Below are 16,415 nucleotides of genomic sequence, written 5' to 3'. Positions count from 1 at the left end.
GTCATGCTGTGAGAATGCAAGAGGAGAGAGTTTCCAAGAAGACCCTTGTTCAGTACCCAGAAGGCAAGAGGAAACAAGAGCGACCCAGGAAGAGATGGATGAATGGATGATAGAGACAAAATGTGCCTGTGCTGGCAATAAGGAATTGGAGGAGGTGTGCTGTGGACAAGAAAGGTTGGACAAGAGCTGTAGGAGAGGCCAGGATCCTTCATGGACTGTAGCGTCAGGAGAATGAATGAACAATAATGTAAATAATGTTATAAGAGTAGGAAATCATATCTTACACATCCATTGGATTCGAGATTCACACCCAAACGAGAACGATTAATTTCAAGTATGACTCAGCAATGCGGCTTTCCAAGATCTATTCCTCTAATTTTCAAGCTAGGCGCATTCCCAAATCTATACCCGCCGACTACACTAAGGTTCGCTGCGTTCCCAGGTTTCGAGTAGATAAACCCACTCGTTTCTGGGCCAGCTCCCCCCTGCGACACCAGCCGGCGTTCGGAGAATGCTATTGGATGATGACGGGATGGAGAAATGTTAACGGAATTATGTAGATGCCTAATATGGGGAAACAGAGTAACCCGAAGAAAAACCCAAACTGCGACCTTGCCACAAGTGTCACTGGATTTTTCGTTGAAAAATTCCAGGCCTAATCGGCACTCGAACCCGGACTGGGTGTGTGACAGGCTGAGGGTGAGACCACTCAGCCACCGCAGGGGATTCCTTCTGAAAGCAAATAAATATAGAAGGTCTCTAGCATAGATGAAATACACGTAAAAGACCAGGCAACTTTCTGAATAAAGAGGGTTCCAGTCAAAACTTGGTAACAATATATCCTTGTCAAAATTCTTCGCTTTGCTCAGAGAGATGTCTCTGCATATCTTCTTGATACTAGAGGTCTCTGATGTTTGAATAAAAAAATGTCAGATTTTAATATTGTTACAGTTGGTCTGAGAGATTTTCTTAAAGTGATCAAGACTTTTAAAACTGCATAAACAATGTTCGATATCTAGACACGTATAAAACCTACAGGATGATGTACATAAAGTATTTACCCCTCCTTCAAATTTAATTTAAATGTGATTGTGTCTTAAGCACAACTTTCTTACTTACAGCGTGAAACCACAAAGGAAAAAATGCCCTCTGATCGTCATGGATTATGAGCTGAATATCTCCATAGCCGCTGGCGTACAATGTTGGACCAAGATTTTGTACCACAAAACTTTTTATTTCAGTTGGAGTCCATCCCATAAGAATGTCTTCAAAGAAAATCAGATTCCCGAAAAATGGTTCATTCTGAGGACTTAGACTCCAGAACCTGATTCCATAACGTTTATAGGCGTCTAGAAATCTGAAAATAACATTGAAACAGAAACTCACTTTATATTATCACTAATGAAGTTGCAAAATGCTTTGTGATTAAAGAGGCAGCATTGACTCCATTAGATAAGGTAAACAAGGACGTAGATGTGCTATTCATGCGCTAAATGCAAGCAAAATAACAAATAGGGGAACAACTGATGATAAACAATAGAATATAATTTTATTATAAAGACTCTATCATTTGTACTATTTTTCTGTACTATCTTCAATTATAATTTTGTGTCTGAAATAGTCTTCTATTCCCCGAATTACAATTTTATACTGCCGGAAAAAGTAAACGTCAAGTGACTGCACAAGCCTAAAAACCTTGTGGTCTTTGGGAGGAATTATTTGCGTTGAATTACTTTTTATTTAAAAGCGTATTTGTTTTAGGGTCATTAAAAATGTTTTTAACAGTTTGTCCACTCCATGAATCTAGTAGCAGTATTATACTAGTAGAGTCAGAAAGTACCGGAAATTCGGGTGGCATCGCCAAGCTCTATAGGCAACTTCTCTGCCTTATCCGTTTGGTATGTGACCTACTCTCCAGGCGTATAGATTCAGTGCGGCTGCGCGTGAGAATGGGGAAGACTAACGTAGCCGGAAACCAATCGAAATACAGTGCAGCTCTCAGCTTCGTTTAGTAGGTTAGTAGGTTATTTTACGACTTTTATCAACAACTTAGGTCATTTAGCGTCTGAATGAGATAAGGTGATAATGCCGATGAAATGAGTCCGGGATCCAACACCAATAGTTATCCAGCATTTGCTCGTATTGGGTTGAGGAAAAACCCCGGAGAAAACCTCGACCAGGTAACTTGCCCCGACCGGGATTCGAACCCGGGCCGCCTGATTTCGTGGCCAGACGCGCTAACCGTTACTCCACAGGTGTGGACACTGGACAGCTTCGTTTAGTGAAGACGTGTAATACAGTGCAGCTTTCCGCTTCGTTTAGTGAAGACGTGTAGGTACATGTAGTAAAATGAACTAGAAAGAGCATAGAGGTAACATTAAATTTTGTGTTAAACTCGGTAAAACATTTACTGAGACTTTTGCACTCATACGCCAAGAATATGGAGAAGAAGCAATGTCTCGGATCGAGTGTATGAGTGGCACAAGCGCTTCACAAGTGGTCGTCTTTCAACGGATGATGATCCACGTTCAAGAAGACCCAGATAGGCAAAAACGGAAGAAATGATAGCTCGAGTTGCACAAGAATTCAGACGAGACCGCAGACAGTCAATAGTTGATGTGGCTACTTTGTTATGCATTTCGCATGGTTCTGTGCAGTCCACAATGATTTGAAAATGTAACGTGTGCGTTAGTACGTTGTTCCAAGAAGCCTAGCATATGAGCAGCGGGAACAGCGGCAACTGGTTAGTGGAGACCTGATTGACAGCGTGGACTAAGATCCAACTCTCTTGCACAGAGTGATCACGGGTGACGAGACATGGTGTTTACGACCCGCAGCCAAAGCGGCAGTCTTCAACGTGGAAATCTCCCGGCTCACCACGGCAAAAGAGATTCCGTGCCGATCGATCAAAAGGAAAAGTAATGCTTGAAGTGTTCTTCGATGTCCAGGGTTTCGTACATTTCAAGTTTATTCCTGAGGGTCGAACTGTCAGTAAAGAGGCGTATTTTGAAATTCTTCGGCGTCTTCGTGTTGCATTACGACGAAGAAGACCCAACTTGTGGCAAGGACAGAATTGGGTTATCCATCATGACAATGCCCCAGCACATCGGTCGCTCTTGGTGAGCGAATTCCTCGCACAACACAAAATATCTGTCCTTCCACAGCCACCATTTTCTCCAGATCTTGTTCCAGCAGATTTCTACATATTTCCAATGATCAAATCCCTACTGAAGGGACGGCGGTTTGGGTCAGCCGAAGAGGTGAAAATTCATGCGACTTGCGCTCTGCGGGAAGTGACCAAAGATGGACTGCAGGAATGTTTAGAGAAGTGATATGGACGCTGGCAGAAGTGTGTCACTGCCCAGGGGGCGTACTTTGAAGGCGGTGGTTGTGTAAATGGTTATATATCAGTCTAGTACAGTATATACAGTTACGAAGCTCAGTGCATAGTAAATATGCATCCATAGATAGTTGCTAACCACTAGGATCGCTATTATCACCTCATCACAGACAATGCGAAATCGTACCTGCACAGTCTATTGTTCCTAGCACCCTCACAACTCGAGCTACACATGTTCGCACTGAGTCTATACGCCTGGAGAGTAGGTCATATACCACACGGACAAGGCAGAGAAGTTTCCTATAGAGCATGGCGTTTCCAACCGAAGTTCCGATACTTTCTGACTCTACTAGTATCATCCTTAACATCAGGAATGAACAAACTCATCAGCCATCTTTTCATATGGTTTTTTGTGAGTTTCCCTGAATTGCTAGCACCAACCACAAGGTTAAATGGAGTTTTCCTTTCAATAGTTTAACTTTGGGCCCAAACTCTCCTTTCGGGTTTTGGAAATAAAAGTAAAATTGAGTTCGTAAGGTGCCAGCCGATGAAATATGGACCTGTATGGTGTAGGAATGCGTCATAGAAGATAATGATGGCACAAACGCATGGGTGTCCTTTTCACCTGTCTGTGATAAAGTGCTACCAGATATCCTCTCGTATTCAAATCGAGAGTGGTCGTTGTTGAACATAGTCAGCATTGTATGGCGTTTCTGAAATAATTTGATTTATATCTGTCACAAAATGCTTTGCTGCTTCAATTAGTTTAGACTCATCCTGTAAATCTTTTATAGAAACGAATTTTGTTATTTTTCTGGAGCTTATCCTGTTTTCTTTCTTAGAACGTCGCAGAAACTTTTCAGATACAAGTAGCCGATAATTGTGTGTGGCTTTTTTCTGGCAAATACGAATAGCCCAGTTTTTTTAAATTTAAATGTGAATGCCTGTACTATTTCTTTTTTTTTTATATTGTCTCTTATGCTGAACTTGGAAAGTATTTTGAAATATTCTATAGCATATTTAACATATTTTATGCTCGACCATGCCGAAATGTAGTAATTATACACCTGGTAGCAGACCTTTAATGCATGTCATTAAAGTACACCTACTCATTAAAGGTCAGGTCTTTCAGCCAATGACGACTCAGGTTACAACTGTTCAGCCAATGACAGGTCAGCTTTCTACCGTTATAAAACCGCAAGTATCGATTATTCTCGGATATGCAATCGAAAGACAATTAGCGAAAAGTCACGGAGGCTGGAAATCCAATACTGTCGCAGAAGGTTATGTTCTGTTACTATAATAATTAGAGTTAATTGTAAATAATATTCAAATAAATTCAATTTGTCATCTCGTTTTTCAATGTCTAATTTTATTTCAATGTTATCTCTGTAGGTTCTTATGGCCTAGCAAGGTCAATGTGGACATCTGTTCCTCGGAAAAAATCAATACTTTCGCGTTTGTGCACATCTCACAACATACGGGACATTGATCCAGGTAAGATACAATAAAATTAATAATATCAAGTTAGAAATATGGTCGAGCATAAAAAGTCGTATGAAACTCGCCTATAATGGTAATTAAGAAGCTCGTATGAAAATTATCCATACTCACTTCTTAATTACCTTCATTATAGGCTCGTTGCATAATGTACTATTACTGTGCACTTAATTTTTTTTTTTTTTGCTGTAGATTTTCCGGTAATTTAATTGAGCGTAACGACTGTTTTTATCATAATTCTTTCGATACTGGCAGTCAAGAAATAATTATCTAATGACAATAAACACGAGTTTAAAAAGCAGAATTAAATAACCTTACGATAAGAGTTATCACGAACTGTATTCGGGAAGATAATTCCGTTGCGAACAACAGTATTTCTAAACACCTGAAGATTCGAGGTTATAATAATAAAATCCAGAAGAACAGTCGAATCGAAGCAGAGATGACGGGAATAATTAAAGGCTACTTGGAATAAAAACAACTGAACATTTGACGTTATAACAACGCTTTCTTTTGAACTTTATCATTGCTTATCTACTATTATTTTGAACAGGTTTAATTTTATTGTGAGCCATTTTTACTCATAATAATCGATTGTGCAGTTATTGCAATTAATACAATTATTATTGCATGTTGAGACTGCGAGTCTGACGTAATCGTTTGATTGCCAATGCATCAAATTAGAGACGACATAAAAAACAAATGAATGTAGAAGGGAAAAACTGTCACTTATTAATTTTGAGCAGCATGCTTTTAACTATCAGTGTAATTTTATTTATACTTTAAGTTATTTTGCAAAAAACTCATTTTTGCACGATTGTGTTTTTTTTTTTGTTGTATTTACAGCTCTTGTTGTTAGGCCTTGAAAGTTAGAATTCTCACACAGAAACTTGTTACTAGGGAAACCATTCTTCAAAACATAAAACTATACTGAAATAGACCCATTACAGTGCACTTATTGTTGTTTAGTTACCATTACAGTACAGTTTTGTGAAGGCTTTAGAATAATATTTCTCTAAACTTTTAATGCAAAATATATTGTATTTGCAATTTTAAAAATATGATTGTGCAAAAAAATTTTACAGTACACGTTTGTGAAGGGCATTAAAAAATCTCGGAAACTGAAAAACTCGCTCTGCTCGTTTTTCAAACCTTTCCTCAATTTTGTAAAAAGCACTTCCAAACCTTGTACTGTAATATACTATTGCACAATCTTTTTTTAACCTCTATTGTTTGCGGGTTTTGAATGTTGATTTACAACACGCGGACTGGTTGCTAGGCAAACGGATTGTTACAACTCATAACACGTAGCCAGTTTTCAATAACTCTTCAATATATCTATAGCCAGGAACATGTCAGAATCTACCACTTTCAATCACATTAATTGCTATGATGTAGGCCTATCGATTTATTATAACACCTACTTTTACTAATATTTTTAGCAAAATAATACTCCCTTGAATATAAAATGGTTACACTGAATAAAATGACGGCGCATCACTAACTATATTCTTGGAATTACTTATTGTTAGTTACTTATTGGCCTACAATTAAACGATATGCAAAGCCCTTGAAACAAAAATTTACTCTAAATTATTTTCAGTGCAAAAAATATCGTAAAATGATACATTGCTTACAGTTATAAAAACATGATCGTTCAAAAAATAGTAAGCAATACATGTATGGTAAATACATAACAGAATCTCGGAAACTGAAAAGACGAGACAAAGATGAGAACTTCGTCTTTTCTAACTCTTCTTCGTTCTGTTATAATGCACTTACCAACCTTGTATCGCAATGTATTATAACAAAGAAACAGTGCATGTGATTTTTAGCTACGGTAACACATTAGTGACGTCTAAATGCCATTTTTGAGAAAATAAACCAAAATTCGCTTTTATTTTGTGCGTCTCTTCAAATTGAAAACAGACTACCGTATACTTGGTGAAAAAACTACTTCATATAACCACATACACTACTTCGTGTTTCATTTTATCGATTTCAAGAATAGTTCATTTTCGTATCTAATGATGGAGTTACTTACTTGATGAAGTAATTGGCCCAAATTTGGTAATACTTTTTCTTAAGTCTTGTTGGTTCCTTCATGAACGTGGTTGATTCCTTCATCCATTTTGGGGCCGACCACGGGGCAGCGATTAATTTGATTGTTCTTGATGATATTTCTACGCACCTCTTGATATACGGAATCTGAAATAATATGATCAATAATACGTCTCTATTATTTTTTAACTTTACAATGTTGTGCAAGTAGTCTAGTAGTCCTTATTAATATTGTAGACATTGTTTAATAATAATAATAATAATAATAATAATAATAATAATAATAATAATAATAATAATGTCAGTTTCTGTCAGATGCGTTTCCAATTCACTGTGGGCTAAAGCAAGGAGATGCACTATCACTTTTACTTTTTAACTTTGCTCTAGAGCAGAGATCTCCAAAAAGCGTATCGTCTTTCGTGCTCCGGATGCTGCCCGCCGAATACAGTGTGCTGTAAGGCTAGAGAAGGGGAAGAGACTCGTACCTCAACAGATGGGAGCGATCAGTGGGGGATTGCGGCTACAGTCTGCTTATATTTACATATAATAAAATGAAAAGAATACGAAATAGCATACGTTTGTACATTATCTTGACATACTATGAAGCATCCTTTGTAAATAAACAAAACATTGTTAAACCATAAATAAGTAAAATAAAAATGTTTAATCAATCACTAAAAGCAGCTCTAAAACGAATTAATAAAAAAACACCCGCAGTAACCAATGTTGAAGAATGAACTAAAGCAGATACCGGAGTAGGAGCTGCTATAGCAACAACATTTACGTTACCAAGCTCTCAAGATTAGGATTGGTTTCATAGCAGCCAATATTAACTACGCAAGACGACTTTCACCTGTCATATGAGATCTTTTACACGATTTTATATTGGTTACTTTCTAAAAAAAACTGTTCACAAGTATATGTGGAACCAAACATAGTTGAGATTCTCAAAGCAAAGGACCTTAAACACGGCTATTTACATGCATCAATATTTCTAAATATGTCAACACCAACAAAACCTTTACACTTGGCTTTGAACAATATATCACTTTGAATATATCACTCCAAATTTATTTCAGGTCTCACGTCTGCAATGTTCATTGTAAACGGATTCGCGAACAAGGAAAAATCTTTTTCAATGTTTCTGAAGTCTCCAAATCGTCTTTCTTTGAAATCTGTTTTGAGACTTTCCATGATTTGGCAATATGCATCTACTTTTGACTGTGGAATATTCGAGAGCGAATGCAAACTTGGAAAATGGAATAATTCATTCTCCCCCACGAACACAAAAAATCACCTTCCCATTTATCCTTGAATGTACTACGTCCATGATTAGAAAACATTGTGAAACGGTCGAACACACCAACCAACACAATGATAATGGCAGTCCGCCACAGCTCTTCGTTTGCGCGTAAACATTGAGTGCAGTACAGGTGGGGACGGGTGAGGCGGAGCGGGCTCATTACGTACTGACTTCGGTTCCGTTCAGGGGCTTACTCGCGAGTACGCTTTTGGAGACGTCTGCTCTAGAGTATGCCATTAGGAAAGTCCAGGATAACAGAGAGGGTTTGGAATTGAACTGGTTACATCAGCTGCTTGTGTATGCGGATGACGTGAATATGTTAGGAGAAAATCCACAAACGATTAGGGAAAACACGGGAATTTTACTTGAAGCAAGTAAAGAGATAGGTTTGGAAGTAAATCCCGAAAAGACAAAGTATATGATTATGTCTCCTGACGAGAATATTGTACGAAATGGAAATATAAAAATTGGAAATTTATCTTTTGAAGAGGTGGAGAAGTTCAAATATCTTGGAGCAACAGTAACAAATATAAATGATACTCGAGAGGAAATTAAACACAGAATAAATATGGTACATGCCTGTTATTATTCGGTTGAGAAGCTTTTATCATCCAGTCTGCTGTGAAAAAATCTGAAAGTTAGAATTTATAAAACAGTTATATTCCCGGTTGTTCTTTATGGTTGTTAAACTTGGACCCTCACTTTGAGAGAGGAACATAGATTAAGGGTGTTTGAGAATAAGGTGCTTAGGAAAATATTTGGGGCTAAGAGGGATGAAGTAACAGGAGAATGAAGAAAGTTACACAACACAGAACTGCACGTATTGTATTCTTCACCTGACATAATTAGGAACATTAAATCCAGACGTTTGAGGTGGGCAGGGCTTTTAGCACGTATGGGCGAATCCAGAAATGCATATAGAGTGTTAGTTGGGAGGCCGGAGGGAAAAAGACCTTTAGGTTGGCCGAGACGTAGATGGGAAGATAATATTGAAATGGATTTGAGGGAGGTGGGATATGATGATAGAGAATGGATTAATCTTGCTTAGGATAGGGACCAATGTTGGGTTTATGTGAGGGCGGCAATGAACCTCCAGGTTCCTTAAAAGCCAGTAAGTAAGTAAGTAAGTAAGTAATAATAATAATAATAATAATAATAATAATAATAATAATGATAATAATAACTTATTGTAATAAAAAATATGATTATGTCCACATTGTCCACACCCAATTACGCTATTGATTTGAACCGTTGTGGTATGCTACTTTGAATTTTTTATGTGGGTAAGGATTTGTTAGCAAAATTTTATTGAAGCCATTCAATTTTACGTCATTAATCTAAGATACGGAACTCCGAGACTTATTCTCCTTCCAAAGAAAGCCATAATACGGATTTTAATCGTTCCCAAAATGCATTGCCTTCGGCCGGGTTTAAACTCGTGAAGCTTATGTTCAGTGTTAAGCATATAGCTACAATTTGTATGTATAGTGATTTTTTTATGAATTTCTTTTTCAGATTTTTGTCTCTTTTTCCACCATTGCATAATTATTGCCATACATTTATCTTACATGACTGTAAAAATCTCTCTGGACATAATCATAAAATAACGGATTGCATTGTATTACATATATTAGGCCTATAGGTACTCGGTAGTACTAGATTTATTTGCATAAATCCTTAGGAATAAAAGTTATGATACTTAACTTGAACTTGAGATCCTCGTTTGTTAGATTGAAATGGACCAAATTTGTATCATTGGCTATATCATCGTATGTATAAAAGTGAGTTGAGCAGTCGGTGCCACCCATTGGAACTCTGATCAAAGTGTAACCAATTCCTTCGTCTCCAAAGTATTGCCTGCAACATTATCCTATAATACTTAGTATCCAAGAATATGGACTTCATTGTTCTAAAGAAGGAAAATTAGATCTAATAGAATTAATAATTATACAGTTTATCATCGTAATGTAGAAATATGTATCGCTATAGACCTATAAGGTGATCCATACAAATATTTACCATTTTAATCAGTTATAGTTCCGGAAAACGAAAAACACAAATTCGTGAATTCACTTCTGAATCTTCGGTGCAGTAATTGTGGGAGAATCAGTCTTATCTCTCTCCGTGTCGCAGGAAATGCTGGAATGTCCTCCACCTTCATCCTAACAAAATTGTACCCGTCGCATCACATTCTGTGAAGTTCACTGAAATGGGACGTTGTCAATGTTTTTAACTACGTTTCTGACGTTTTCTCGAAGTTGAGTAAGACTTCTTGGACGATTTATGTGAACTCACTCCTTCAGTTAGCCCGAAAGGGAAAAGTCTGTGGAGAAGTTAGTTTCGGTGATCCGGGAGGCAACAAATTGTTTGAAATGCGACCACCGACTGATTATGAGTTCCATGGACTTGTTTGATGTGTGACATGTATCATCATCTTGCTGGAAGTAGCCATCCGTTAACTCTACGTTGTTAAGGTGTTCCATGAATTCCGCAAAGATGCGACTATAAATCTCATTGTTCACAGTACCATGGAAAAAATAAATGGGGCAGACACTGCGCACTAGATTGCAATCTTCTCAGAATGTAATGGTGTTTGGTGGATTATATGAGGATTGTAGTCAGTAGGCTTATAGTATCTGCTGTTTGAGAGTTCATGTAGCCTTTCAGGTGAAACTATGCCTCATCTGAAACTCATGTTATGGAGATAATTTCTGGACCTGATGTAAGAAGAGCTAGAACCATCGTCAACATCGCAGTCTCTTTTCCTTGTCTGGACTCTGTCGGTCGCATGTCCGCTTTCTTTGCTGCCCTCTGAAACATGATGTTAGTAGTATGTCTTTTGGCTTATTCGACGCAACGATTTCTATGTTGAGGGAGATATTGCCACCTATGGCATGCCGAGTCTCCAAGAGCCACCACGTTAACACAAATTAATTTGAAGTTTACACTGACTTCCGCGAGTGAGTTGTAACTGATTAAAATAGTAAATCTTTCATTCGATCACTCTATATAATCTACTAATTTTAGACTATCAAATTTAAATGTGTGATTGCAAGGGGAAATCATTAAGTTGCCGGACTGTCGTGAATGTAGGCAACACACATGACATAGAAAACGGAAAAGTTATCAAGAACCAGGGTTACGCATTTATACTAAATGCATCACTTGAAAGGCAGAGAAGAAAACTAGTCGTAAGGCATATATGGAACTACTTATTCTAGGAAAAATCACAATAAGTCCTTGACATGTTCGTATTAAATCACGTATAAAGACAATCTGACGATGTTCGATAGACTGACTCAACAGACATGGAAACAACGATCTTCAGTGACACGCGCATGTATGTTTAACGGTACAACAAATACAAGCACAGTTGGGAAATATATTAGTTGCACCTTGTATGATTTATTCTACAATTTTCTTGTGATTATGTAATACAGTCATATGTAAATTTAACAACAGAAACATTTTCCAGAAAAATAACATTGCTTTGGACATAATCGGATCCGTATGAATTAACCGAAGCACAGTTTTGAGAGGACCTAATAATATTGAAGTTATTGTTCCTACGGTATTTTTCCCTTAGTAAGCTTTTATTACAACGAACTCCTGTTTACATTTAAATACAAATCTTAAAAATAAATTTAGAATGATCTACGCTAATTAGTTATAACAATAGGAAAACAGACACGTTATCCACTTCGTAGTGTTCATAAATTATATGTCCACTCTTCTATGTCCACTACGTGAATGTCCATGAAATAAGGCCACGATAAGTAAGTCCAGATAGTAGAATGTCCATAATTCCTGAGGTCCACAGAGAAATAATTTGTAATTGTGGAATGCCCAGTAGATATAATATCAGTAATTCTTGAGTAAAGCCATTGATAAATTGTATTATAATATTAATGTACGTATAAAAATACAACATTGCGTATATAAAAAAGTGTATATCTGAACTAATTACTTACTGATTCTATTTACATATGATTTTTAATGGGATATTTGAAATTTTGTAGCCATTCCATACAAATTGGGAATTCCAATGAAAAGTCTTTTTCAGAAATATTTGTTTATTATTAGTGGAAGACATAGATAAGGCTCTAAATTTTACGGGATTCGCCTGTTCCTAAATTTTGAAATTATCATGACCATAGACTCTACACTTAGGTGCCATTAAGTCTAGCACTTAGAATTAAAGTATCATTTAGTTTATACTTTATAATGTTTTACCTCAGGAGATTTTCTTGCGCTCCTTGTGAGAGAGACGCCACATTAATCCCCGATGAGTCTGTCATGCTACCTCCAAATCCAATGATATGTTGGTAGCGTTGGGAAGTATTCACATGGAACATGAGACTCGAATGTGAAACTATAATATCAATATGTACAAGTTATAGCACGTCATTCTTAAAGTTAGCTAAATTAAATTACGTGTATCTAATGAGATTAACTTAATCATATTATTTGTTGCTATGTCTATGTAAAAATTCACTAATTGATATCCGTTTCACTTGCATTTTTGCATAATCTATTACATTTATAGGAAGGTACAGCCGAAATAATAGTTGCCATGAATCGGTTTACAAGAAAACAAATTTTGATGAATTAATATCAATGGCGGCTCTCAGATAAGGCGAGAAAAATACAAATTCTTCTAATACTCAGTTTGTTCGGTTAATTTTTACTTAAAAACTTAGCATTTTTGCAACTAAATTCCAAGTATCATGACTTCTGTAATCATATTCTTATATTGGAATGTTAGATTTTGATTATTTCTGGTTTAAAAGTAGGCTAAATCATTTTAAGTAAATTTGTCGACTTATTGTACTCCTCTGGATATCTAAAAAATATCCCTCTATTTTTGAGTCCATAACTTTGATTCATAACTTTCACACGAGTGAAAACGAAACAGACAAAAGAGTTCAGTTAATTAAGTGGTATTTCTGATATAGGATTCATACAAGAGCCGCCACTGAACTTTTCATTATATTAATTAGTGCCTAATCGATGCAGAGAATTAAAAGCCGACAGAGGAAACTCACACTGCACAGACTGATTTTTGTAACCTACTGGTTTCGCACTGAGATGCAGTCGTTTCCCTTTTCTGGATGACATATACTGTGCATAGTAACCCTGTAGGAGGTCTTCTGGTAACTTCTTAGGTGAGTCGCAGTAAGTGGAATTGCACACACATACTACGCTGTCCTGATCATAGCGCCTTGGGACGCATGGAAATTCTGTGCAGGCACCTGTAAACACAATCCTTCACTTGTCTTGTATACAGGATGGCTCAAATTGATACTATTTTTTGGACTAAAGCAATTTTGGCCAGAAAATTTTAGGTTTAGAGATTATAAGTCCCAACATCAGTCGAAAAACCAAATATACTTATTTCGATTTCAAATACAGTCTGATCTGTTTGGGAAGACATGAAATAAAATTCTATAATGATAAAATTATATAAGAAGTGATACAAAAGTTATTTTTTGCTATGCTTGGTATGTAAGTGAATTATTTTTAACATATGTTTGGCAGTGAAAGTAGAATTTACAATTAATTTCTTAATTGCCATGGCAACAATTCTTGAATAGGTCTGAAATAGTTACAGTCCAAGTTTGACAGATCTGAAATACTTACAGTACTAGTTTGACAGTAACATAGCAACCAACTCATGTGTTACTTGAATTAATGAATCTACTGCAAAATTTAGAAATGCAATTTTGATTTATTATTATTACTTTGTAAATTTTTTCATCGATACCTCAACCATTGTCATTATCATTATCATCACCACCATCCCTAATCATTCAATCACCGCCATTAATACCATTGTCACCAACATTGTCACTACAATTACCAGTATCACTATTACTACCCGTTCCGATCTATACTTAAATAGATCTTTATTGTTAATATTATTTTGTGATACGGATCACCACTATCACTAAATAATTTATTAACACTATCGCAATACCATTACCGCCATCATCATTAACATCATTATCATTAAAATCATCATCACAGTTGGCAGTATATACCACCCTATCATGACTACCGAAGCCATAAACTCCATTACTATCATCATAACCACCAATACCATCAGCACTATTGTCACTTTCATAATCATTATCCACAGTACCAGTAGCAACAGCATCAATATCGTCTTCCGTTTCTATTCATAAAAATAACTTCCTGTCAGGAAATCTGTGAAAATGGATAACTGATAACTAGACTTCGTTGAATTGCCACACGCAGAATGCAATCAGGTTGCCGATGTACGGTAGTATAGAGGAGGTGAGCGACCGCCCGGTCTCGTAGTATAAACAGTTCATGTTAAGAATTGTGACCGGTCCAAATAGAGCAGCTACAGCTAATGTATACCTATGTAAGCACTTGTTTTTGCATTACTGTGGTTGGAATAGTCAAAGCTTAACATTTGTTCAGTTCAGAAAAGAATTCAATCAAACATACTACAATGAGAGTGTTGCTGTTCCAAAGAATTGCCCCTGGAATTCCTTTACCTCCGCACCCAGTCTTGACCCGTTGGGGAACGTGGTTGGATGCTGTTAATTATTATGCAGAACATTACGGCAAAAATAATGGAGGTAATTGATGCATTGGATAGCACAGAAAGTTCCGCTGTTGCGGCTGTAAAATCATTGCCTTCTGAAGAACAGCTATTGGAAGATATTCTGTTCATTGATTCTAATTTTAAAATCGTGTCCAAGAGCATCATCCTGTTAGAATCGTCTAAACTACAACTCTCAGAAGCCCTTAATACAGTGGATAAAGTATCACAAACCGTTATCCAAAATAACAATTCATTAATTTCAGAAAAAGTGAAATATAAGTTGAGAAACATTATTGCTAAAAATTCCGCCTATTCACAACTTCGTATTATAAATTATGTATCATCAGGTCACGACAAGACATCTGAAGTTGGTGTACTAAAAAGTAGTGACTTTCCGTTCTTCAAATACGTATGTATTACATCATGTGATGTTGAACGTACATTTTCCCAAAATAACAACTGTTTAAGTGACCATCGGAGGAGGTTACTTTGCAGTCGCTCAAAATGTACGTAACTGTTCACTGCAATGCACATATTCAAGGATGATGTATCTTATATGAAATTTTAAGAGTTAATATATCTCACTATAAAATAATTGTGTATTTACATGTTTAGACATTTCCTACTTCAGTGATCATTCATTATATTTCTTGAATGCAGGATACAGGTTTTATTGTAACCGCAGTATACTGCTCAGTGTTTACATGAGAGGCATACTCCATTCGTCCTTCTCATACAGTCTATACCGCGAGCGCAGTAAACCTTGCGATTCTCGTGGCAATTCCACGAAGTCTACTGATAACCATAACATTCCACTACATGCCGTAATGCATTGTATATATCAACTTTATAATATTATAACAAAATCATTAGGTTATTCAGCTGCGGCTTATCGAAAAGGGTCAAAGTATATCCTTGACCTAGTCAGCTGACGTAATATCAGAGTCCGATTCGACCAGCTGACGACATAATTATGTATTAAGATCCCGGCAGATCCTGTTGGACATGTGACTTGAATAAAAATACTCCGTAGGTACGGAGCACGTTTCCAGACTAATTCATTTTCCCTACTATTCGCAACTGATGATATAACTGCTCTCTCCATAACTCCACGTAGACTTAGTGAGATTCACTAAATAACCACCTTAATTAATCTCGCCTACTTTTGTTTATTTTGTCAATAGCTTGTTAGTTTTTCTATTTCCCGTAGAACTGTTGTTACTAGATCACGGAACTTTAAGCACTAAAAAAATCTTAAAATGTGCATGCAATTATGCAGTAAAACCGATTGAAATATGCGCTAAAATTGCAATATATACAGTAAAAAATACATTTTAGAACAGGGATACAGAACTGGCGAGAGAGGGGCGAGAGAGGGGTGGAAAGCATGGGTAAAGCGTTGGTTCTCCGTCTACAGTCCACCGGCGTTGAATGTCCGTACGCAATCACATAAGACAGACACTGAATACAATTCCCCTCCCCCACCAAGTCAATGACGCGGAAGTGAAAGGAAGGGGTGAGGGACGTATCAGATGAGTGACGTAACGCCACAATTGTCTGCAAGCCTGTTTTAGAGGTTTAATAATATGATGTAAATGGAATCGATTTAAAGTAATAAATGTTAAGAAGCCATATTG

At 36.8% G+C, this 16,415-nt stretch overlaps 1 protein-coding gene across 1 annotated transcript in view; it reads right to left on the bottom strand.

Moving 5' to 3' along the window:
* The window catches only part of LOC138705586 (lysosomal acid glucosylceramidase-like), a 34,301-nt gene that overhangs the window by 9,225 nt on the left and 8,661 nt on the right, over nt 1-16,415 (bottom strand). Inside the window, exons 3-8 of the mRNA XM_069834189.1 lie at nt 13,250-13,456; nt 12,438-12,576; nt 9,904-10,061; nt 7,691-7,734; nt 6,885-7,048; nt 1,120-1,357 (exon numbers count right to left, since the gene is read on the bottom strand). Of these exons, the coding sequence (XP_069690290.1) occupies nt 1,120-1,357; nt 6,885-7,048; nt 7,691-7,734; nt 9,904-10,061; nt 12,438-12,576; nt 13,250-13,456 (950 nt within the window). The remainder of the gene's footprint in view (nt 1-1,119; nt 1,358-6,884; nt 7,049-7,690; nt 7,735-9,903; nt 10,062-12,437; nt 12,577-13,249; nt 13,457-16,415) is intronic.

The sequence above is a fragment of the Periplaneta americana genome, chromosome 9, assembly GCF_040183065.1.
Source record: "Periplaneta americana isolate PAMFEO1 chromosome 9, P.americana_PAMFEO1_priV1, whole genome shotgun sequence".
NCBI classification, from domain to species: Eukaryota; Metazoa; Arthropoda; class Insecta; order Blattodea; family Blattidae; genus Periplaneta; species Periplaneta americana.
This window is presented reverse-complemented; position numbering and strand designations above follow the sequence as displayed.